Source organism: Scyliorhinus torazame, chromosome 3 (assembly GCF_047496885.1).
Source record: "Scyliorhinus torazame isolate Kashiwa2021f chromosome 3, sScyTor2.1, whole genome shotgun sequence".
Taxonomy (NCBI): domain Eukaryota; kingdom Metazoa; phylum Chordata; class Chondrichthyes; order Carcharhiniformes; family Scyliorhinidae; genus Scyliorhinus; species Scyliorhinus torazame.
In genome coordinates, this window is record NC_092709.1 from 47920583 (window position 1) to 47944726 (window position 24144).

At 45.2% G+C, this 24144-nt stretch overlaps 1 protein-coding gene across 8 annotated transcripts in view; it reads right to left on the reverse strand.

Moving 5' to 3' along the window:
* Window positions 1-24144, reverse strand: part of inpp4b (inositol polyphosphate-4-phosphatase type II B) — a 1315761-nt gene that overhangs the window by 182009 nt on the left and 1109608 nt on the right. For all 8 annotated transcript variants that reach the window (XM_072495637.1, XM_072495635.1, XM_072495634.1 and 5 more), the window contains one exon: window positions 337-543. In XM_072495637.1, the coding sequence (XP_072351738.1) occupies window positions 337-543 (207 nt within the window). The remainder of the gene's footprint in view (window positions 1-336; window positions 544-24144) is intronic.

Here is a 24144-nt window from a genome sequence, read left to right on the forward strand (position 1 = left end):
CCCAGCCATAGAGATCGCTAGATCCATGTAGAATATTTCTTTGAGGGCAGCAGTGAGCGCTATTGTCCACAAAATCTGGTTCTATATGATTGGAGCTGATGTGTGATTATACAGCATGATTTGAAACTACAGTAAGATTAGATGTCATTTTACTGCATGTTATATATTACATTTGGTGCATTACCAGTGTACAGAAATGTAGGTCTTAGAATTTACTTGTGTGGAACTGTTCTTACGAAATAACTAATTAAAGAAAATAGAAAATGGTTGGGATACTGTGAGCAAGGTTAACACTTCAGCCAGTCATCATGCAAAATTTCTCGAGATATCACTTGCCCAATCTTCCTCATCATATTCAGCATGGTGAGGTATTGAATCTTTGCTCGACCTGCGCTCACTGTTTTCACACTGTTTCTCCGTGTCATCTGGATTGTGGATAAGATTGGAGTGCCTTTTGTTGATGTAACTTGGACGTGCCTTATGTAGAGCTAAGAGAGCACTTCTCAGCAACTGGTCTTCAAAAGCATGCACAAACTGTTCAGTCTGTGGAAATATACATACACTGCGTTAAATAACAAGTTTGGATTTTATGGTTAACAAATCTGTGTGTCTTTTGGACAGGGTAATAAAGCCATTCTCCCTTCAACAACCAGATGATAGCTGGGATTCTTAGGCTACTCAAGTTCTTACTTTGGCCAAAGAAAAATCCGTTACCTCAACAAAGGTAGATTGTGAGGGGGGAATTTTCCGGGCCCGTTCGTCGCAGGGCAAATCCTGCCATGGCCGCTAACGCTGACGAGAGTGCCATAAAAGGATCCCCCCCCCCCGCAGACAACATAATCAGGTTCGCGCCCAATTACCATCTATCTCAAAACATTTAAGTACGCCATATTATCCGGGGATGTCATATGCCCCCCACTGTGTACCCTCCCCCACAACCAGTGTGACACCACACCAGCGGGAATCACTACTTTCTCCAGCAGTTGAGATGATCATACCGGGGCACGGAGGCCAGTGTAGTCCCCGGGCTGGCAGGGCACTGCCCCTGACAGTGCTAACATGGGAGGGAGGGGGCTCCCACTAAACTCCAATGCCAGCAATGTTGTTGGGGGGGGCGTGCACTAAAGCCTCGATGCAGACGATGTTTAAGAGGGGGCGGGAGATGCCCTTTACTTTTGTTTTGAGATCTCTGTAGAGCTAAGCTTACTCACGTCTATGATTCCCTGCCCTGCCAGAGTGATGCCACAAAATACATCCCCTCCTTTTTTTTGACCATGTCAGAAGATCTGGAGAGAAAATCTGGTGAAACATGTCCGTTTTCAGTCAGAACCTGAACTTTGCCATTTTTGGGTAAAGTTCCACCCAATGAGTATCAGCGAGCTATGAAACATCAGGAGACATCAGATCATGTTCTTACCTACACGCACATCCAGTAGGAATTGCTTATTAGGAACCTGAAACCTAACCTGATTTTCCCTGTCCGAAGTAGTGGAACTATGTTCAATTGAAACAGCCACACATAATATCCTAGCAAACGCTGACAATCAATTCACTATTTAACTAACAACATCAGGAGATACATTTCGCAAACTGACTTTTAACTACAGGTTCAGATTTGGCAGAAGAAAATGGCCAATTCTATTTGTAAAGTGCTGTTAAATCATAGAAACTTAGGGCAGAAATTACAATTGCTATATGCCAGTCTGAGGTGGGCAAACAGGAGTCATTTTAGGTTGCACCAGCACTTAGATCACTCACTTCAGATTATTTTCTCTGCTAATTTAATGTCACTTAAAAAAATTTATTCATGGGATTTGGGCGTCATTCTTGTTGAAATAGGAGAGACGAATTTGATGGCAGCAATGTTGATAAGATAGCACTGTCAATAGCAATCGTCATCCTCTGGTTGCTCAACGCACGAGTAAACGTACGTCCGTGGAACACATTACGGTTGGTTTTCCTTACAGGTCTCTCCTTACAGATGCTACCAGACCTGCTGAGATTTTCCAGCATTTTCACTTTTGGTTTCAGATGCTCGAATCTGCAGTAATTTGCTTTTATTAAGGTTGGTTTTTTTTGTCTTCACATATTTTACCTTATGATGGAAAATCCCAGAGTTGTCATAATTTAAAATAAATGTTGACAGTGTGTTAATTCTATGCTCTGGAGGCAAGAATATTTGATACCAATGAAATTCAATGATTGAGATTGCGGGACTGACCCAAAGATAATTACCATAATTTCTTTATGATTTTGAAGGCTTATCGTCTTGTTAAAACAGATAAATTTCACATTACTACATTTACATTCTAATATCACAACTTGCATTTCAATATCAAAAATGCTGTTCAAAGTTCATATTTAATAGGCAACTTTTAGCGGGCAGTATTTCGATATTACTCATCAATGATTGTCTTGCATTCTGCTCCCTACATTGAAATACCACAGCCAACTTACATTGCAGCAAAGGTGCGTTTCACAATAAAGTGATCTTATGTCGTAGCCTGGTCTGCTCGACGTGTCTCAGATTTTTGTCGAGGAGGGGATTGAAGCAGTGTTAATCAAATACAATCTTATCGTTTGCTTCAATGGAAGGCAGCCAGTCGGCCAGCATTATCTGATAATGACCGTTTGCATTATTCGCATTAAAAAAAATAACATAGAACATAGAACATAGAAAATACAGCACAGAACAGGCCCTTCGGCCCACGATGTTGTGCCGAACCTTTGTCCTCGATTAATCATAGATTATCATTGAATTTACAGTGCAGAAGGAGGCCATTCGGCCCTTTGAGTCTGCACCGGCTCTTGGAAAGAGCACCATACCCAAACTCAACACCTCCACCCAACACCAAGGGCAATTTGGACATTAAGGGCAATTTATCATTGGCCAATTCACCTAACCCGCACATCTTTGGACTGTGGGAGGAAACCGGAGCACCCGGAGGAAACCCACGCAGACACGGGGAGGACGTGCAGACTCCGCACAGACAATGACCCAAGCCGGAATCGAACCTGGGACCATGGAGCTGTGAAGCAATTGCGCTATCCACAATGCTACCGTGCTGCCCTTAAGAACAAATAAATCTACACTATATCATTTTACCGTAATCCATGTACCTATCCAATAGCTGCTTGAAGGTCCCTAATGTTTCCGACTCAACTACTTCCACAGGCAGTGCATTCCATGCCCCCACTACTCTCTGGGTAAAGAACCTACCTCTGATATCCCTCCTATATCTTCCACCTTTCACCTTAAATTTATGTCCCCTTGTAATGGTGTGTTCCACCCGGGGAAAAAGTCTCTGACTGTCTACTCTATCTATTCGCCTGATCATCTTATAAACCTCTATCAAGTCACCCCTCATCCTTCTCCGCTCTAATGAGAAAAGGCCTAGCACCCTCAACCTTTCCTCGTAAGACCTACTCTCCATTCCAGGCAACATCCTGGTAAATCTTCTTTGCACCTTTTCCAGAGCTTCCACATCCTTCCTAAAATGAGGCGACCAGAACTGTACACAGTACTCCAAATGTGGCCTTACCAAAGTTTTGTACAGCTGCATCATCACCTCACGGCTCTTAAATTCAATCCCTCTGTTAATGAACGCGAGCACACCATAGGCCTTCTTCACAGCTCTATCCACTTGAGTGGCAACTTTCAAAGATGTATGAACATAGACCCCAAGATCTCTCTGCTCCTCCACATTGCCAAGAACTCTACCGTTAACCCTATATTCCGCATTCATATTTGTCCTTCCAAAATGGACAACCTCACACTTTTCAGGGTTAAACTCTATCTGCCACTTCTCAGCCCAGCTCTGCATCCTATCTATGTCTCTTTGCAGCCGACAACAGCCCTCCTTACTATCCACAACTCCACCAATCTTCGTATCGTCTGCAAATTTACTGACCCACCCTTCAACTCCCTCATCCAAGTCATTAATGAAAATCACAAACAGCAGAGGACCCAGAACTGATCCCTGCGGTACGCCACTGGTAACTGGGATCCAGGCTGAATATTTGCCATCCACCACCACTCTCTGACTTCTATCGGTTAGCCAGTTCGTTATCCAACTGGCCAAATTTCCCACTATCCCATGCCTCCTTACTTTCTGCATAAGCCTACCATGGGGAACTTTATCAAATGCCTTACTAAAATCCATGTACACTACATCCACTGCTTTACCTTCATCCACATGCTTGGTCACCTCCTCAAAGAATTCAATAAGATTTGTAAGGCAAGACCTACCCCTCACAAATCCGTGCTGACTATCCCTAATCAAGCAGTGTCTTTCCAGATGCTCAGAAATCCTATCCTTCAGTACCCTTTCCATTACTTTGCCTACCACCGAAGTAAGACTAACTGGCCTGTAATTCCCAGGGTTATCCCTAGTTCCTTTTTTGAACAGGGGCATGACATTCGCCACTCTCCAATCCCCTGGTACCACCCCTGTTGACAGTGAGGACGAAAAGATCATTGTCAACGGCTCTGCAATTTCATCTCTTGCTTCCCATAGAATCCTTGGATATATCCCGTCAGGCCCGGGGGATTTGTCTATCCTCAAGTTTTTCAAAATGCCCAACACATCTTCCTTCCTGACAAGTATTTCCTCGAGCTTACCAATCTGTTTCACGCTGTCCTCTCCAACAATATCGCCCCTCTCATTTGTAAATACAGAAGAAAAATACTCATTCAAGACCTCTCCTATCTCTTCAGACTCAATACACAATCTCCCGCTACTGTTCTTGATCGGACCTACCCTCGCTCTAGTCATTCTCATATTTCTCACATATGTGTAAAAGGCCTTGGGGTTTTCCTTGATCCTACCCGCCAAAGATTGTTCATGCCCTCTCTTAGCTCTCCTAATCCCTTTCTTCAGTTCCCTCCTGGCTATCTTGTATCCCTCCAATGCCCTGTCTGAACCTTGTTTCCTCAGCCTTACATAAGTCACCTTTTTCCTCTTAACAAGACATTCAACCTATCTTGTCAACCATGGTTCCCTCACTCGACCATCTCTTCCCTGCCTGACAGGGACATACATATCAAGGACACGTAGCACCTGTTCCTTGAACAAGTTCCACATTTCACTTGTGTCCTTCCCTGCCAGCCTATGTTCCCAACTTATGCACTTCAATTCTTGTCTGACAACATCGTATTTACCCTTCCCCCAATTGTAAACTTTGCCCTGTTGCACGTACCTATCCCTCTCCATTACTAAAGTGAAAGTCACAGAATTGTGGTCACTATCTCCAAAATGCTCCCCCACTAACAAATCTATCACTTGCCCTGGTTCATTACCCAGTACTAAATCCAATATTGCCCCTCCTCTGGTCGGACAATCTACATACTGTGTTAGAAAAGCTTCCTGGACACACTGCACAAATACCACCCCATCCAAACTATTTGATCTAAAGAGTTTCCACTCAATATTTGGGAAGTTAAAGTCGCCCATGACTACTACCCTATGACTTCTGCACCTTTCCAAAATCTGTTTCCCAATCTGTTCCTCCACATCTCTGTTACTATTGGGGGGCCTATAGAAAACTCCTAACAAGGTGACTGCTCCTTTCCTATTTCTGACTTCAACCCATACTACCTCAATAGGGTGATACTCCTCGAACTGCCTTTCTGCAGCTGTTATACTATCTCTAACAAAGTATAGAGCTGTGGGGCGCGAGCTACCGACTGCACAAGAGCACAACGCAGCTGGTAGATGCAGGGAGAGGCCTTCCGTGGACTTCTCAACAGCCAGTACACTTCGCGAGATCTACCTAGACCTCGCAAGTCATCGCGATCAGGATCCCGCCCACAATGGTGGGGCCAAGCCTCACACGCCTAAGTAGCTTTAAAACCCGCTTAGGCATGTTGACCCGGGATCTATCGGGCTTCCGGCATCTATTGGCCTCCCCAGGGAGACCCCAACTAGAACAGCACCCGAGGAGGTCTACCGGGCCATCAAAGACCCCAAGGTGGTCAGGGGCAGGGCAGGGTAGCCCCCTGGCCCTTCCCCTTGAACAGGGGAACCTTTGCACTGTCACTTTGGCACTGCAAAGCCGGCAGGTGCACTGCCAGGATGCCAGGGCCATGGATGGAAAGTGGAACGGTTTGCAGGGGGGGTTTGAAGGTACCTCTGGAAGTTGGGGAGGGGGGGGGGAGGTTGGGGCTTCTGGAAGTGGAGTGGGGGGGCCCAGAAGCCTCAGTGACATCATAAAGGTATGTCATCACTTGGGGTACTGCATATGTGTGTGGGGGGTGACATTGTGCTTGGGAGAGGGGGTGGGGTGGGGAACCCTAAAGCTCACTTAGAGGTCAGGGCACCCTTTCAAAATGGTTGCCCGATCTCTGATCAGCGGTCTGGCCAGCGAGTTCAGCTCCCCAGTGATCATAGAATCAAATAATCATGGAATCCCGACATTGCTAAAGGAGGCCATTCAGCCCATCGAGTCTGCCTTGACCCTCTGAAAGAGCACCCACCTAGGCCCCATCCCCCACCAGATCCCTGCCACCTCACCTGGGGTAGGGGCAATTTAGCATGACTAATCCATCTTATCTGCACATCTTTGGACTGTGGGAGGAAACCAGAGCACCTGGAGGAAACCCACGCAGACAAGGGAAGAATGTGCAAACTCCACACAGACAGTCACCCGAGGTCGGAATCGAACCCGGGTCTCTGGCACTGTGAGGCAGCAGTACAAACCACTGTGCCACCGTGATGAAAATAATTCAAAGGACGTGATTTACCTACCAACCCGCCCCGTGTTTTTCGGCGGCGGCGGAGGTGGCCAGCCAGCGGGATTTACCCACTACGCCATTGTCAACGGGATTTCCCAGTGACTGCACCCTGTATTGCCGGGAAACCCGTGCGCTGGCATGGGACCAGAATATCCCGGCCGTGTGAATAGCCAGTCAATCCCACCCAAAGTCTGGGCTAGCCCAGTGTGAAACTCCCCGGGCCTGGAAAAGTGACGAAGTGCAGTTAGATGATGGTGGGGAACTTGCCGGCAGAGTTGGGGAGAAACTCCCAGAAAAACCCACCACAAATAACACTTAGAAACTTTTCTGTTAGATCGCACTTGTGGTGTTTGCCCCCTTTAAGGGACGGTCTGCCGAGAGGCCATGTGGCCCGAGTAACCAATCAATGACCCTAGTAAGCATGGGTTTCTGTCGAGGTTACAAGCCTCTGCACTATAGTTAAATGCAAATAAACGTTGCAGTTTACCCAACTGGTGAATGGGAAATATTACTAAAGAAATAGTGAATAATTTGACAATAATTATTCTTTACTACTGAAAAGCCATCACAATAGCAATCATGCACTGCATCATCATAACCTTTACTGGTCTGGATTGAAGGTATCAGATGCAACTATTAAGAAGAAAAAGCTCCAGCAGGCTCATGCATCTCTGGCAAGCTCATCATGTTCCAACCTATAGTGAGGCAGGTTGTCCCTAAGTGGGGAAGGCCGATTACAGAGGCAGGGGTGCACAGGCTGGTAGTGGTCTCGGTATTTCTTTGGAGACAGTCAGAGCATCTTCTGGATCTACACAAATACCAGATAAAGGGACACTTTGTTGACACTCCTTTAACATTTCAACTTGATAAGACGAATAGGAAAGTTTTCCAAATGTGTGGTTAAAATTCCCATATAAAATGCTTAGACAATATGTGGAGAATTAAAATTGTTCAAGTTTGGTTTCTGCCATTTCTTGTTGTCTACACCACTAGGTGGTTAAAGCGAGCAGCTTTAGTTTACCAGTATTCCATCGATAAGCAAATCAGTATCACAGCATTGTGCTTTGATTTGCCAACTGAGATGGACAAACAGGGCCTGCCGAGCCATTTTAGGTTTTAAGAGATGTTACATTTATACAAGTAGCCAAGCAAAAAGTAAAAACGTGTGCTGTTTTTGCCAGAGCAGAGAGGTGATTTGATAGAATTTATTTGAACTTGGATTTTAAGCAATGGAGGGATGAGATCGGTAAATAGAAACAGAACATTCCCAACAGTTGAACGGCACATATAAATAATTAAAAGCAAGAGATTTACGACAGAGAGTGGCAAGAGCCTTTTTACAAAATAGGATTGTGAGGCTGTGGAAAACACAACCATCGCGAAGAATTGAAGCAGACACCAAGGGGAGATTTTTGCCAGTCACCCACTTCTCAGCTGAAAATGGATGAACGGCAGCAATTCATCCAAACTCAGGCCTAAGTCATGCAATTTTCAGTCAAGTCTAAAAATTGTTTCACATCATGTCCATCAGTTTAAATATATAAATCAACATATTATATCATTGTGGGACCCCAATTTCTATGTGTAAACAGGTAGAGCAAATGGGAAGAGGATGATGTGTATTTTCACCAGTGGACAATTCACAAACAGGCTCAAAATCCCTTAATCTGGTATTTTTGTAGAGCCAGAAGATGCTCTGACTATCTCCAAAGAAATACCGCGACCACTACCAGCCTCTGCACTCCTGCTTCTGTAATCAGCCTTCCCCACTTAGGGACAACCTGCCAATTGGCTCAGCACCTGAGCTACTTGATTCCCGACTATCTTACTTCCAGTAAACCTCAACAAAGCACTCTTTGGCATTCATTGCTTGAGTGCTTCATTCAAGTGGTTTGAACATAATAAATCATAGAATGGTTTTGGCATACATAGAGGTATTTCAGCCCTTCATATCCATGCCAGTTCTCTGTATGAGTAAATCAGCTAGTTCCACTCCCAAGCCCTTTCCCCCATAACCCTACAAATGTTTTCTCTTCAGATGCTTATACAATTCCATTTTGAAAGCCATGATTGAATCTGCCTCTACCACCCACTTAAGCTGTGCATCCAGATCCTAACCAAGGACAAATAAAATAATTTTTGCTCACATCTCCATTGGCTCTTTTGCATTCACCTGATATGAATGTCCTCTGATTTGCGACCCTCTGCGAATAGGAACAATTTCTCCCTATCTGCACTGCAAAAACCCCTTTCAATTCGGAATGCCTCTCTTCTGCTCTCAACCTGTCTTGTTCCCGTCTCTCCTCTTGTATTTTCTCATGGGACGTGGGCATTACTGATTAGGCTAGCATATATTGCCCGTCCCTAATTGCCTTTGAGACGGTGGTGGTGAGCCATCTTCTTGAACCTCTGCAGTCCATGTAGTGTAGGTACATCCACATTGCTGTTAGGGAGGGAGTTCCAGGATTTTGACCCAGTGACAATGAAGAAACAGCACTATAGTTCCAAGTCAGGATGGTGTGTGTTTTGGAGGAGAATTTGCAATCTCTTCAATCCATCCATATAGGTGTAATCCTCATCCCCGGTAAGAAAAATTGTTAGGAGACATCTTCTTGGTACTGATCCACAAATGTAATTTTCTTCCCCCTCTTAGAAATATTAAATACTTTGAAGTCTTGGTAGGGAAAGTTCCATGGAGGCCAGTCAACCTCTGGTACTTCATTAAGTGGCCATTATTTTCTGGTATTGAATGCTGTCAGCCCATTCCCTCATGGGAGATATATTATAGCTGATCCAGCCCAGTGTTTTACAAACTTTCTTTCCAGGGATCCACTTTCAGCAACCGACCGACCTTGACGACCCATGTCGGGCGACCTTCGCAACACACCATATTAAATACATTGAAGTCTTGGTAGGGAAAGTTCCATGGAGGCCAGTCAACCTCTGGTACTTCATAAAGTGGTCATTATTTTCTGGTATTGAATGGTGGCAGCCCATTTCCTCACGGGAGATATATTATAGCTGATCTAGCCCAGTGTTTTTCAAACTTTTTCCCCCGGGATCCACTTTCACCAACCGACCGACCTTAGCGACCCACGTCGGCCGACCTTCGCAACACACCATTTTTGCTCATCTTCATGATCTCACTCCAATCAGGTTCACAGGAGGAGAGGGCAATGTGCATATCAGGTGCAGAGTATAGCCAGTTCCTTTGTGTTGGTCTTCATCTTTGTGAGGATGGAAAATCCAACCTCACACATGTAGGTAGTTGTGAAGAGCAATAGCAACACATTACTTGTTTTCCTCAACACTGGATACTCCTCGGAGATGCTACTCCACAATGCTAACAGCCTCATGGACTTTGGCATGTTTTTAATGTGCTGTCGCAGGCGGGGCGCAGAAGTTCAGTCTCTTCATTTGTAGTCAGCTGTAAGTTAATAATTGACTCCGAGGTCGCAAATACAAAAGGATTTTTCACCACCTCTTCTCTTTCAAAATCTGAAAGTTCTTCTCTGGAAAGTAGCGACAAAAACTGTTGATCAGCACAGCCCAGATGCGACTGAATAATGCTTTCCAGTCTGTTGACCGTTTCCTTACTAACACTGTTTTCTTAGATGTGTTGGAGCAGTGTGGAGAAAATGTAGTAGTTTAGGCTTTGTGTTCACACTTGCCAAAATTTCAATGGCTTTTGGAAAGCATCTATTTCTTCACAATGCCGAAAGCAATCATCATCCTTCTCTTGCAATTTGAGGTTCAGTTTGTTTAGAATTGAAAAGGTGTCTGCAAAGTAAGAGATAGTTCACATCCAACTCTCATTTGCAGAACCTCCCTGCATATAACTTTGCATCCTGATTTTCATTGGCACAATTAACAAAGCCATATCTCAAGAAATCATCATTATACTGCTTTGTTCCCGATTTCAGTTTCTTTTTAGTAGGCTGTTCACCAAAAGGCCCGGGTGCTCTATATACAGCTCGCACTCACACTGCTTTGTCCTGCTGTGGACTCTCCTACGCAGCTCTCTCCAGCGTATTCAGTTGTGAGATACTGGCCTGTTTGTGCCTCAGGCCCTCTCCTCCTTATAACAAAACAATCCCTCTTCAGTTCTTCTGTTGCCTTGCTTGCTCTCAGCTAGAAAATGGAGTAATCTCTCCTCCATGATTTTGTGCCAAAGCACGGTGTATGTGCAGGGCGTGTGACCTGTTCTCTGCCACCACTTCTGACAAGAAGACTGCATTGTTCTCATTTAACATCCAGTCGTGGCCGGCATTCTTAAAAGCTGGTTGCGGCCTTTGGGCGCTTGGCCTGCAATCGGGAACGCTGCGCGACCCTCCCAACATCCGCCAGCAATGCATCCCTGGGTCGAGACCTGCAGTTTGAAAAATCCTGCTCTAGACTATCCGCACTTAGCACTCACGTGTCCAGTTTCAATGATAAGAGGTTCGGTCCCTAACTCTACCACAATAACAAGTCAACTCTGCAAAAAGCAAGAACCTCCCTAGTCTGTATAGTTCAGAAACTCAGTAGATAAACTAATTGTTCCCAAATTAAACTGCATTAACTGCTGCTCAGAATTCACTGCTAAATCAGCTCAAAGGAAAATTAGGCATTGATATGCAAAACATCCAGGTCATATCAAGCAAATGAATCACAGCAAACACAAAAAATGTAGAAAAGATGGATGTTTCTCTTGGTTCAATGTTCATGAATTTACACAGAACCTGAAATCAAGCCCAAGTTTGAACAAATCACAACCCAAGTTTCATTTCACCAGCAGAGATTCAGGTTTAAGTAATTTACATAATCTACCTCACTAACTATAACACCAAGTAATCGAATTAGGCTCTTGAGAATATACTGCAGCTTTAAAATCCATCGACTCCTAACACTAAACTATATTTAGATCCACACAATATTCATTGCGTACAGCTTGAAAGGCTGAGGGACTGGTTTGTACACTTTCTATTAATGTGATATTTGTCTCGTTTTAGCTAAAATAGAATATACAAGAATTAATTGTGTTCCAACCTCTTCTGAAGTTGGGTGCCAAGACTGATTTGATGATGCATTTTGTGTGAGTCATGGAAGAAGTCATCAACATTGATAGCAAGTGGCACTTACTCAGCAATAACCTGCTCACGGACAATCAGTTTGGGTTCCACCAGGGTCACTCAGCTTTTGACCTCATTACAGCTTTGGTTCAACATAGACAAAAGAGCTGAATGACAGAGGTTAGGTGAGAATGACTGCCCTTGACATCAATGCAGCATTTGACTGAGTATGGCATCAAGGAGTCCCACCTAAACTGGAGTTAATGGGAATCAGGTGCAAAACTCTCCATTGCTTGGACTCATACCTGGCACAAAGGAAGATGGTTATGGTGGTTGGAGGTCAATACTCTCAGCTCCAGGACATCACTGCAGGAATTTTGCAGGGTAGTGTCTGTGGTAAACCCACTGTATTGTATTGTACTGCTGTATTGTTACATGCCTGGGCTAGTCCCTGCTGCCTCCGCCTGTGGCTCCTCCCCTCGGGCTCATGTATAAAGGTGGCTGGTCTCCGCCTCTGATCCAATTCGGGATCAGAGGTCAGGAGGCTTTCTGTTTAGTGTATTAAAGTCTTAGTTACGTTCACCACTCGTCGTGTGTTCACTGATGGCATATCAATTTAATACACTTAACATCTAATATGAATTCATCACTCAGGCCAGGAATTTTGCAGGGTAGTGTCCAAGGCCCAACCATCTTCAGCTGCTTCATCAATGACCTCCCTTCCATCATAAGGTCAGAAGTGGGGATGTTTGCGGATGACTGCACAATGTTCAGCACCATTCGCGACTCCTCAAATAATGAAGCAGTCCATGTCCAAATTCAGCAAGACCGGGACAATATCCAGGCTTGAATTGACAAGTGGCAAGTCACATTCATGCCACACATGTGCCAGGCAATGACCACCTCCTTCAAGAGAGGATCTAGCCACCACCCCTTGACATTCAGTGGCATTACCATTGCTGAATCCCCCAAAATCAACATCCTGGGGGTTACCATTGATCAGAACTGGACTAGCCATAATAATACTGTGGCTACCAGGGCAGGTCAAAGGCTAGGAATCCTACGGCAAGTAACTCACCTCCTGACTCTCAAAGCCTGTCCACCATCTACAAGAACAAATCAGGAGTGTAATGGAATACTCTCCACTTGCCTGGATGAGTGCAGCTTCAACAACACTCAAGAAGCTCAACATTATCCAGGACAAAGCAGCCCGCTTTATTGCTCCCCCTTCCACAAACATTCAAACCCTCCACCACCGACGAACAGCGGCAGCCATGTGTACCATCTATAAGATGCACTGCAGTAACTCACCAAGGTTCCTTAGACAGCACTTTCCCAACCCACGACCATCATCATCTAGAAGGACAAGAGCAGCAGGTACCTGGGAACCCCACCACCTGGAGGTTCCCCTCCAAGTCACTCACCATCCTGACTTGGAAATAAATCGCCTTTCCTTCACTGTCACGGAGGCAACATCCTGGAACACCCTCCCTAACAGCACAGTGGGTGTACCTACACCTCAAGGACTGCAGTGGTTCAAGAAGGCAATTCACCACCACCACCTTCTGAAGGGCAACTAGGGATGGGCAATAAATTCTGGCCTAACCATCACATCCCATAAATGAATTAAAAAATCTTTCAAATTTTGTTAACGCTATAATCATTTACTGCTATGTTTTCCACATTTTTACCGTGAGGAGGGCGATCTGGGAATCATGGGCGAAATTCTCCCCAAACGGCACGATGTCCGCCGACTGGCGCCCAAAACAGCTCCGCATCTTTGGGGGCTGAGCCCCAACATTGAGGGGCTAGGCCGGCGCCGGAGGGATTTCCGCCCCGCCAGCTGGCGGAAACGGCCTTTGTTGCCCCGCCAGCTGGCGCGGAAATGACATGTCGGGGCGGCGCATGCGCGGGAGCGTCAGCGACCACTGATAGTTTCCCGCGCATGGGCAGTGGGGAGAGTCTCTTCTGCCTCCGCCATGGTGGAGACCGTGGCGGAGGCGGAAGGGAAAGAGTGCCCCCACGGCACAGGCCCGCCCGCGGATCGGTGGGCCCCGATCGCGGGCCAGGCCACCGTGGGGGCACCCCCCGGGGTCAGATCGCCCTACGCCCCCTCCAGGACCCCGGAGCCCGCCCACGCCGCCTTGTCCCGCCGGTAAATAGGTACTCTAATTTACGCCGGTGGGACAGGCAATTTATCGGCGGGACTTCGGCCCATCCAGGCCGGGGAATCGAGCGGGGGGGGGGCCCGCCAACCGGCGTGGCCCGATTCCCGCCCCCACCCAATCTCCGGTACCGGAGACTTCGGCAACCGGCGGGGGCGGGATTCACGGCGGCCAACGGCCATTCTCCGACCCGCTGGGGGGTCGGAGAATGACGCCCCATATTTCACGAAAATGTAATTCGATTAAGGGCTGTTGTATTGCGAGGCAAGCGGTGAGGCAACGTTAAATCACAACAGTGATTTATTTAACGAAGATGAACTTTATCTACAGAACAGTACAACCTCTACACAGATCTAGTCCCCTGAACTCCCAAGCTAACTCTGACCAAACACCAACATCCTGGTCTGTGCCCAAACACCTGATAGGTTAAAGTTCACATGCTCTATCCCCATACGCTTCGGGCCATTCACGTGGACCATGAAGGATCACTCCTTGAAGGGACCACGCTACCACATTGCTCTCCCCTTAGGTTCCCTCACAGATCTCTGAAATTCAAAAGCAGAAAAACTCTTATTTACAATTATATACAGACAAAGAGAATTACAGTAAGGGAGCTTAAAGCACAGTTGGTAAGGTAAGTCTTTCAGGTGACTTCCTAACTCTTGTTGAATCTCTCATCTTGGCAAGTGACGTTTCCAGATTGGAGGCATCCAAGTCTACAGCAAGGGCAGGCAAATTGGTAGAGTCCAAAGTAGGGCAGTACTGATTACCATTCGAACTCCTTCTGTGGCCCCTTATGATTACCCTTGAGAAGATTTTGGTTCTAACACCGCCAACTCGGCAAATGGTAAACTGGTAGCTGGGATAGAGTCCACCCACCCATTTTCAGGGATGACAGTCCCCAGGCCTGGCATCAACCTTCCCACATAACCATTCTGTGTCCTCTACCAAAGTTCCGCAGTAAACTAAATGGTCTGTTTGAAACAGCCTGTCCTTCTTGGCTGTGTTGTGGTGGCCTTTCTGTGAGGCTTGCTTAGCCTCAACACTCCTTGACAAATTTGGAAAAATGTGGTCAAGTCTGATCCTGAGACATCTGCCCATTAACAACTCAGCCGGGGTGACCTCAGTGGTGGTATATGGGGTTTAATTGTACGAGAGCAAGAAGTCCACTAAACAAAGTCATGGCCGGTTAGTTCATTTTACAATTGATGCTTTGAAACTTTGGACAGTTCTTTTAACCAGCCCATTTGAAGCAGGATGGTAGGGGCTGTCCTCACGTGCTGGATTCCACTGGACTTAACAAAGAATTGAAAGTCTTCGGTTGTGAAGGTTGTACCTCGGGTAGGCTGTGAATGGCAAAAATTTGACGCAGCTTGTTCGCGGTGGCTGTCGCAGTGGTTGAACACATAGGATGAACATCCAGCCACTTCGAGTAGGCGTCCACCACAATCAAAAACATCATACCCAAAAGGGGACCTGCAAAGATAATGTGGAGCATTGTCCAGGGGCTCCCCGGCCATTCCCATGGGTGCAAACTTGCCACAGGTGGAAGGTCGTGTTGAGTCTGAAACTGTTTGCATTGATTGACCATACTATCGATCACCTTGTCGATCCCTAATCGCCAAATGTAACCCCTGGCCAGCACCTTCATTTTGGACTGGCCAGGGTGACCGCTGTGTAATTCTTGGAGAAGAGACTGCCCTCCCCCCTGGGGATGGCACATTCACTTTGCAACCCCACAGCAAAACCCCGTCCTCACAAGGGATTATATCCCTATGTTGCCTGATCTGTTCTGACTTCACAAAGTCCATCACCATCTGGATTTATCCAATGCATCTCATCAGAAATGGAGCAGGGTGAAGTGAGGAGCTGCCTATGGAGACACAACATGTGGCAGCAGCTCTTTGTAATTAATTAAATTAGACTAGTTGCCGATTTCAGGGCCTCCAGATTCTCGTGCATTTTTCACAGACTGAGCATTCTTGCTCCAATACGGCCCACACCAATTTCCAGGTGTGCAACCCCAGAGCAGCCATTATGTGTCACTGAGTTCAGAAATTTTCCGTTTACTTAATGAGCTGGTAACATTATTGCATTCTCTTCAAGACCAATCCACCAGCACTCTGAAATCTATTACAGCAGTTAGCCTTCAAGGGTGACAAGACTACTGAAGATAAATAGTGAAACTTCAATAAGAAACACCCCAATTCTACATCACAGTTTCATATGTTAAGTTCATTACACAAGTCTTCGAAAACTTTGAAGCTTAATTTGATAAATAAGTTCAGATAAATTTGAGAAAAGCCCCGCCCAGAAATCACCTCCCATTTAACCACTGCACTGAGTCCCGAGCTGATTGGACAGAGAAGATATTAGCCAGTTGTTTGACTTGATTTATAGAAAGTCAGTTGTTATTTTACCAAGTGTGAATATTCACAGAGACCTTAAGGTGCCCAAGTTGCTGATGACGGATAAAAGGTGTGTTAAGATAGGAAACCGATTTGGGAGGATCAATCTGCTCCTCTAACCCTAATATTGTGGCAGTAAACTTAGTAATGGTGGGAAACCAATTGGCCAGTGTTTTCCTGGTAATGAGATACTGTGAGCAGGATCTTACCAGTCTTCTGGAAAACATGCAGTCACCGTTTTCAGGTGAATTGTATAATCAATCCTGCAGTTACTGAAAAGACTGCAATATCGACACGAAAACCTGAATATTCACTGAGATTCGATCATTTGCTTTTGAAGTTGTACAGTTCATTACTGGAGATCTTGCGGTGCAGTGGTTAGGATCCCTGCCTCTGAGCCTGAAGCTCTGGGTTCGAGTCATACTCTGGGACTTAATGACCATGGAAGGCGCATTAATAAAGTGATTAAACGTGTTGATTATCAACCTGCAAATCCTTCAAATACGCCTTCGGTGAGTGGTAAGAGCGGGGGAGATTCCTGGCCAGCTAGAACCTGCAGAAGTCAGTACAGGTCGCGGTGAACAGAATCATCTATTTCTCAGTAAGTTAGCTGCTAGAGTGGCAAAAATTTTGGCTGGATTATGCAAAGCCTGAACTTCAAACAACGTCTTCAGTGAATCGGATATCGCGTGGTTCTGTTGCTCATCGGATTCAACTACTGAATGCACAGATTTTTGACAAAAATGACATTACTCCATGCACCCCACTTGGTGCTGGTACAACAGCTTAAATACTCCTAATTTCCAGCAGGACTTTGGTTCACTAATTATCCAGAAAACAAATTTGTTCTGTAATTGTTCAGAGTGGCTGTCCAGTTGGTTGATCTTTAACAGATGGAGATGAGAATGGATGTATTTACATGAATGCATCAAACTGGAATGGAATGGAAATGGAAATTGCTTATTGTCACAAGTAGGCTTCAAATGAAGTTACTGTGAAAAGCCCCTAGTCGCCACATTCCGGCGCCTGTTCGGGGAGGCTGGTACGGGAATTGAACCATGCTGCTGGCCTGCCTTGGTTTGCTTTCAAAGTCAGCGATTTAGCCCTGTGCTAAATCAGCCCCTGTTCTGTTCTGTTTCAGCATCTGTTTTTCAATAATCCATTTTCTGGCATTTATTCACAAAAAACCTTTGCTTGGATTCAATTTCCTTTGTACAAAAGATGTTATTAATTAGATGACCTCAATATTTCCTTTTTTCCAACAAAGTCAATTTTCAAAAATCTCTTCAGAAATTTGATTCGAGACCAATTCCAGTTATTTACAAGATTGAATGGTTAGTATTTACTACACACCACTTCAGGTTAGATCGGATAACCTCTTATACAGTAACATAATCATCTCTGTTGATTTCTATTCTATCCCACTTCTAATGCAATCAAGTATGCTGTTTGTCTTTTTTATAATCCTTCTATACATGATTGCATTAATGCCTTACCATTTGCTCTGTCTCCACTTTTACCATTATCTGCAAACCAAGAGATTTGGATTTCACGATCTTTTCCAAGTCTTATAGTAAGGGCCAGAGGACCAATCCCTGAAGTACTCCGCAAATCTTTTCTTTACTGGGCAGCACAAGTGGCTAACACTGTGGCTTCACAGCACCAGGGTCCCAGGTTCGATTCCCCGCTGGGTCACTGTCTGTGCGGAGTCTGCACATTCTCCCCGTGCCTGCGTGGGTTTCCTCCCACAGTCCAAAGACGTGCAGGTTAGGTGGATTGGCCATGATAAATTGCCCTTAGTAACCAAAAAGGTTAGATGGGGTTATTGGGTTACAGGGATAGGGTGGAAGTGAGGGCTTAGGTGGGTCGATGCAGACTCGATGGGTCGAATGGCCTCCTTCTGCACTGTATGCATGTTGTATGTTTACAGTTTTGAAAGTGTATTTTGATGTCCGCCTTCTATTTCCTATGACTGGATCATTTTATTTTATAACCTAGCACTTTATCCTCAAACGCTTAACTCTTAATAGTTGATCTGAAATCATGTTAAATGTCTTTTTAAAATCTGCGTACACAACCAACGTCAATTTCTTGTCCACTATTGTATTAATATCTTTAGAAAATCCAGAAAGTTAGCTCAACATAACTCGCATCAGGCAGAAGATACAGAAGTCTGAAGCCCCGCACATCCAGACATAGGAACAGCTTCTTCCCCACAGCTACTGGACTCCTCAATGACTCTCCCTTGGACTAATCTGTTCCCTGTAAGAACACTATTCACTATGCCCTACGCTGCTCATGCTCATGTATTTGCTTTGTTTGGCCTTTGTTCTGCACTGTAACCAATCACTATTTGTCGATGCACCATTTGTCAATGTACTCTGTCGATTATTCTTTTTGTCTACTATGTACATACGGTGTACGTTCCTTTGGTCGCAGAAAAATACTTTTCACTGTACTTCAGTACATGTGCCAGTAGATCAATCAATCAATCCAAGGTGGTTGTGTTTTATAAAGCTTTACTTTTCCAAAGGAAAACAGTCTCTTGCACATTCCACCTTCAAAATACAAAGGGCTCAGAGGGAAATGAATTTCACTCCGAATGGCCAGAGACTGAAGAATGATCCACATACTGTTTATCTCAGCGTCACTCATGATAGAACCCTTATGAACAGATAGCAACTGATCATGATATAGGAAATATTAAAATCTGCAATAACATCCTCAGTAAACTGGCCACTTTCTCATTGTAGTCCCGACTGCTTGGCACCCTGACTTTGATCTCCTGCGGCGACAGTGGATCCTTATAACCGTACCCGGACATGGCCAAAGTTCTGTGCAGCCAACCAACATCATTGGGGTCACCAAAACCATCAAGGCTGCAGATGTGGTGCAGTCTGAACAATGACTCACAACGTCAAGGAGTGTTAACTGACTCAACTTAAAGTTGGGATTAAAGAACTCCAACTAGCCCTTGACAAAGCTATAACTTTGCTCTGTGACTATGCACATGCAAAATGAAAAAATACATAACTTTTCTAAATTTGTTGCCGAATAAATGCAATAGTATTATTCTGAAGAGAAAATTAATCTGATCCAAGCGAGCATGGACGTTTAAGAATAAGATTTACTCATTTCCATTTTCCTTCCTCTAAGCCTTGTATGTTTGAACCTGGTTCTCTCCTGCTGTCAGTAGTTATCATTTTCATAACCATTTCCATTATTATCCATACACCTCTCAGTCCCTAGAATTTCATCTCCAACCTGAGCAAAGCTCCATTCTCCTGTTGTATTGACAGATGCAAATTGGTTTTAAAAACGCACGGTATCTGTTATAACCCCAGCAGAGGTCACTGGATAGGAACCATCAGGTTTCCCGTGCCCCTCCGGGGAATATGAACTTCCCCGGTAATGGGACGGGACTTCTAACAGGTGTAGCCCGTCGAGTACAAAAACCCGGACTTGGGTGCAGGTTGCGGAAGGAAACGCTCTCATTCTAAATTGACTAGTTATAAACCACTTTGTGCTCTAAACTACTGCCTATGTGTGGCTGCTTCCCTCCGATCTAACAATATCAAACTGTGATAAACGGAAAGATGGGCAAGACTAAGGTTGGCACGTACAAGGCACAATTTTTATTTTCTCCATCACTGTTCTTGAATAGGACAAGGGATAGGAGAATGGAGTAGGATCCTTATTGGAAAATCCCTGCCCTTTTTAGGTCAGGTAAATCCTGCCAAACGTGGTGCTGGCAGCCGGAGCACTTGCTGAAATACAGGTGAGCATACTCAAGCTAAGTTATGATGTCACCTCGTCCACCCTTTGCATATTTAACACTACTTGAGCATCCACCCTTGGAAGGGAGTCCCAACCATGAGATCTTATGGCTAATCAGATTGGCCGACAGCTCTCCAACCTGGCCTAGCACAGAGATGCAGTGGCTAGAAGCGGCACTGCTGTTCTCTGCCTGGAACCAGCCTAAAAATTGAGGCTGGTGGGAAAAGGGATGAAATTGCATCTGGGTTTGAGGACGGTAAAGGGGTGAAGGGCAGGTGAATGATGTGAATGGTATGGTGTTTAGGAGGATTGCAGGGCTAAGGTTGAAGGGCGAGCTTTACACTGATCTGAAGAACTGTGGCGATGTCTCTGCGAATGGAAGAGGGCTGTTCAACCTGGTCACCTTTAGATCCTGCCACCATGAGCCTTCCGCCGGAGACAACAAGCCCGACTCCAGGCCATGCTGCCCTCAGGAGATGAAAATCCCATCTGCAGCACTGCTTGGACTGAGGAAGGATTGTAACGTCTGAAAAATTCCCAATTCCCATCTCCATGATGAAAAGCAAGCCCCCTCTATCGCTAACTGGTTACTCATATATTCCATCCTTAGACTGGCACAAACGGAGCTTACTGTCACGTAAACCATCGCCCAGCTGGAACAATTTGCATGTGTTCTCTGTTCCACGTTAAATCATAGAATCATAGAATTCCTACAGTGCATAAAAGGCCATTCGGCCCACCGAGTCTGCACTGACCCTCTGAAAGGGCACCCTACCTAGGCTCCCACACCCACCATATCCCCATGACTCCACCTAATCTTTGGACACTAAGTGGCAATTTAGCATGGCCAATCCATCTAACCTGCGCATCTTTGGACTGTGGGAGGAAACTGGAGCTCCCGGAAGAAACCCACGCAGACACGGGGAGAACGTGCAGACTCCACACAGATAGTGACCCACAGATAGAAACCGGCATCCCTGGTGCTGTGAGCAAGCTGTCGAACCACTCTGCCAACCGTGCCGCCCTCAGTATTGCTTTTTAATAGATTTATCAATATTAGCTACTCATATTTCCCCTTTACTAGCACTATGTTCAGTTGATCTTCCATTCTATGTTCCCACTTACTTTCCCTGGAGAATAGTCCAAAGGACTATTTTCAGAGAATATTTTCAACGCCATTGCTATTAGAGAATGTATTTTGCCATTGTTGCAACCATATAGAGTGCATGCTGGAGTCCTCTCTGACCAACGATGTGACAAAGTCATAAGCGTGTCTTTTCTTCTCAAGTCCAAAGATATGGACGTAAAAGCACTTTGGCGTTTCGTACTAATTGTTGTTTTTCTTTTGTGGTGTTCACAATTTTTTGTCTGACTTGATCTCTGTCAATGGTCACACAATCAAATGGAAAGGAGGAATTATTTGCTGCACTGATGGCATCAGGTATTCAGAATGTCCACATCCTTTATTTCTACTGAGTGAGTACCAGTTTTCAGAGACAGGGATGAAGGAAACATGGCAAACTGGTAAAATATTGGCTTCTCTCAGGTGGAAAATAAAGTTATTGGCAGTAATAGTGCTGCTTTCCCTTAGAGTGCTGGCATCCATATTGATTGAAATACAAGCACGTTATGCCTATGTGTTGTGAGTGGGCTCGTAATAGAACACGTTGAGGATTGGAGCATGGTTTAAAATATTAAGTATAACCTATGATATAATTTATAAGTGATGCACCACATATAGCCCAGGACGTGCACAGTCAAATTACATATTGCATAACACTTATGATTTATTAATAATCTGCCAGGTCAGGCCTCAACATTGCACAGAATCCTACCCTGCTGAGCCACTGAAAATAAATGCCAGCTGAATTCTAAAGAAAACAGTATACTTTCTCTGGCTTTCCTGAAGCAATTTTCAAATACAAGCTACCAACATACCCTAGTGCTAAGGAGGGCAGGAAAAAATCCTTCTTCAGTGTAATCTCTCTTTTTTTCCCCCACCACTACTCTTTCTTGGTATTCGTTCCAGTGTTTGCACAGCGATTTTAACCAAAAGCAGGACAGTGATCAACGCCCAAGAGTTCCACCAACCCTGCTTTGAAAAAGGGCAGCACGAGGGAAGAATTTCGCTTTGATCCCTCTCTCGTCTCTGGAGATATGCTAACGACCTGTTCAGCAGCTCTCTAACAGAGACTAGAAGTTAACTTTCCGACACTTTAATGATGAGGGCAAGGGTCATCCCAATCCCTCATCAGCTATTATCTCATTGAATGCTGGGACAGGCTAGAGAGGCTGAATGGCCTGTTCCTATGTTTCACCTCAACATCCTTTGTTGTCATGGTGCAATATTCTGCAGTATTAGCATACTGCATGAGTAAAGACATGTGGGGTGATTCTCCGGCAGCGTTGCGCCCAGCGCAAATCCTGCTATGTCGGGAGAATTGCAGAAAAGCCCAAAACGGGATTTGTACCGGTCGCAAATTAGTTTCCGATTCTCTCGGCCTGCTCCAGCTGGTGTGACCACAAAGGGCGAGATCCTGATCACAACTTGCATTCATTTTAAACACATTTGCGACTTCTGGTAGTCATCCACATCCACCCCGGCCCCCAGCAGGAAGTCACCGAGCTGCAAATCACTACTGGGACCAGGCGCTATGGACACCAAGGGCGAAGAAGTGGATAAACGTCCTCTGTACATTTACCGCTAGGGTGCCAAGCGGGGTCCTTTAGGGGTGCTGGGGGTTGGGGGTGGGGGGGGGGGGCTTGGGATGCAGGGACTCAGGTCAGGAGTCTTTCTGGGGATGGCAGTCATGTGGCAAGTCCACTTCTGCACTTTGAAAATCTAACTCTCTTTCAGCATGTCAATTTGAAAGCTGTCAGATAAAGGTAAACATCTTTCCTCCATAGCTTTGAAAACTTTCGACATCTCTCCCAGTATGTCAAGTTCAGAGATCTGTCAGGTGAAGGTAAAAGTCTTCCCTCTGATGCGTAGGAAACCTTTTGAAGTGCTTTTTTCACATTCAATCTCATCCCCAGTTAACCTTTTCAAGCCTCTGACTTGCTGAGAAACCTAAAACCTCTGAACTGCATTGTTTACATTCAATTTCACGGTCTGTTAACTTTTACAAGCCTCTTGATTGTCAGGTTATTTCAAAGGAGGGTTTAGCTGTGTTTGTTTTTATAGCTCTTCACAGTTCATTAACTCGGAAGTGCTTCATTTTGAGCAATTTTTTCATAGAGGCTTTTTCTTTGTTCTGAAGTGCTTCCTAGAAAGACCAGGTGCTCTGTCTGACTGCTTTTCTTTTTATAGGGGGTCTTCTTCAACCTTTTATGGCTGAACAGCATGCCTGTAGTTTTCAGTCATTTAAGAAGCTGACAATATTCAGAAATTACAGTCCAAGGGCTCCTCAATGAGGATCTGCTTGCAGCCACCATTTTATTGCCTGGATAGATGTTATGACCAAGTCGATGGAGGCCTTTTGGAACCCCTGAGTGGTCAGGGACATGGATGGACAGACAGTGCATTGGCACTGCCACCTGACACCTTGGCAATGCCAGCCTGGCAGTGCCAGTGGCTGGTAGGGCTATTCTGAGATTGGGGCCCAACCTCTGATGATCTGGCATTGCCGGCTTCTTCGGTTCCAATGGCGCGAATCACCTCTGGCTCCAAAAAGGTTTCTAAGGGTGGATGGATTATGATCTGGATCGCACCATCCACCCAACGGGAATTGCACCTCACTTTCCGCCGGAGAGCACACATAGAAATGTTACGGGAGAATTATGCCCATGCTTTACTTCCTTATTCTCTTCCAAAAATTATTTATTTTATTTGTCTTTCAGATTAATATTAAGCTGAGGACACTGTTTGAATGAATGTGAAAGATCCAACAACAATATTCGAAGAAGAGAGGGGGAAATCTCCAATTTCTTAACTAGATTTTACCACCAGAAAAAAAGATTTACTGGGCCCACTTCTAGAATCATAGAATTTACAGTGCAGAAGGAGGCCA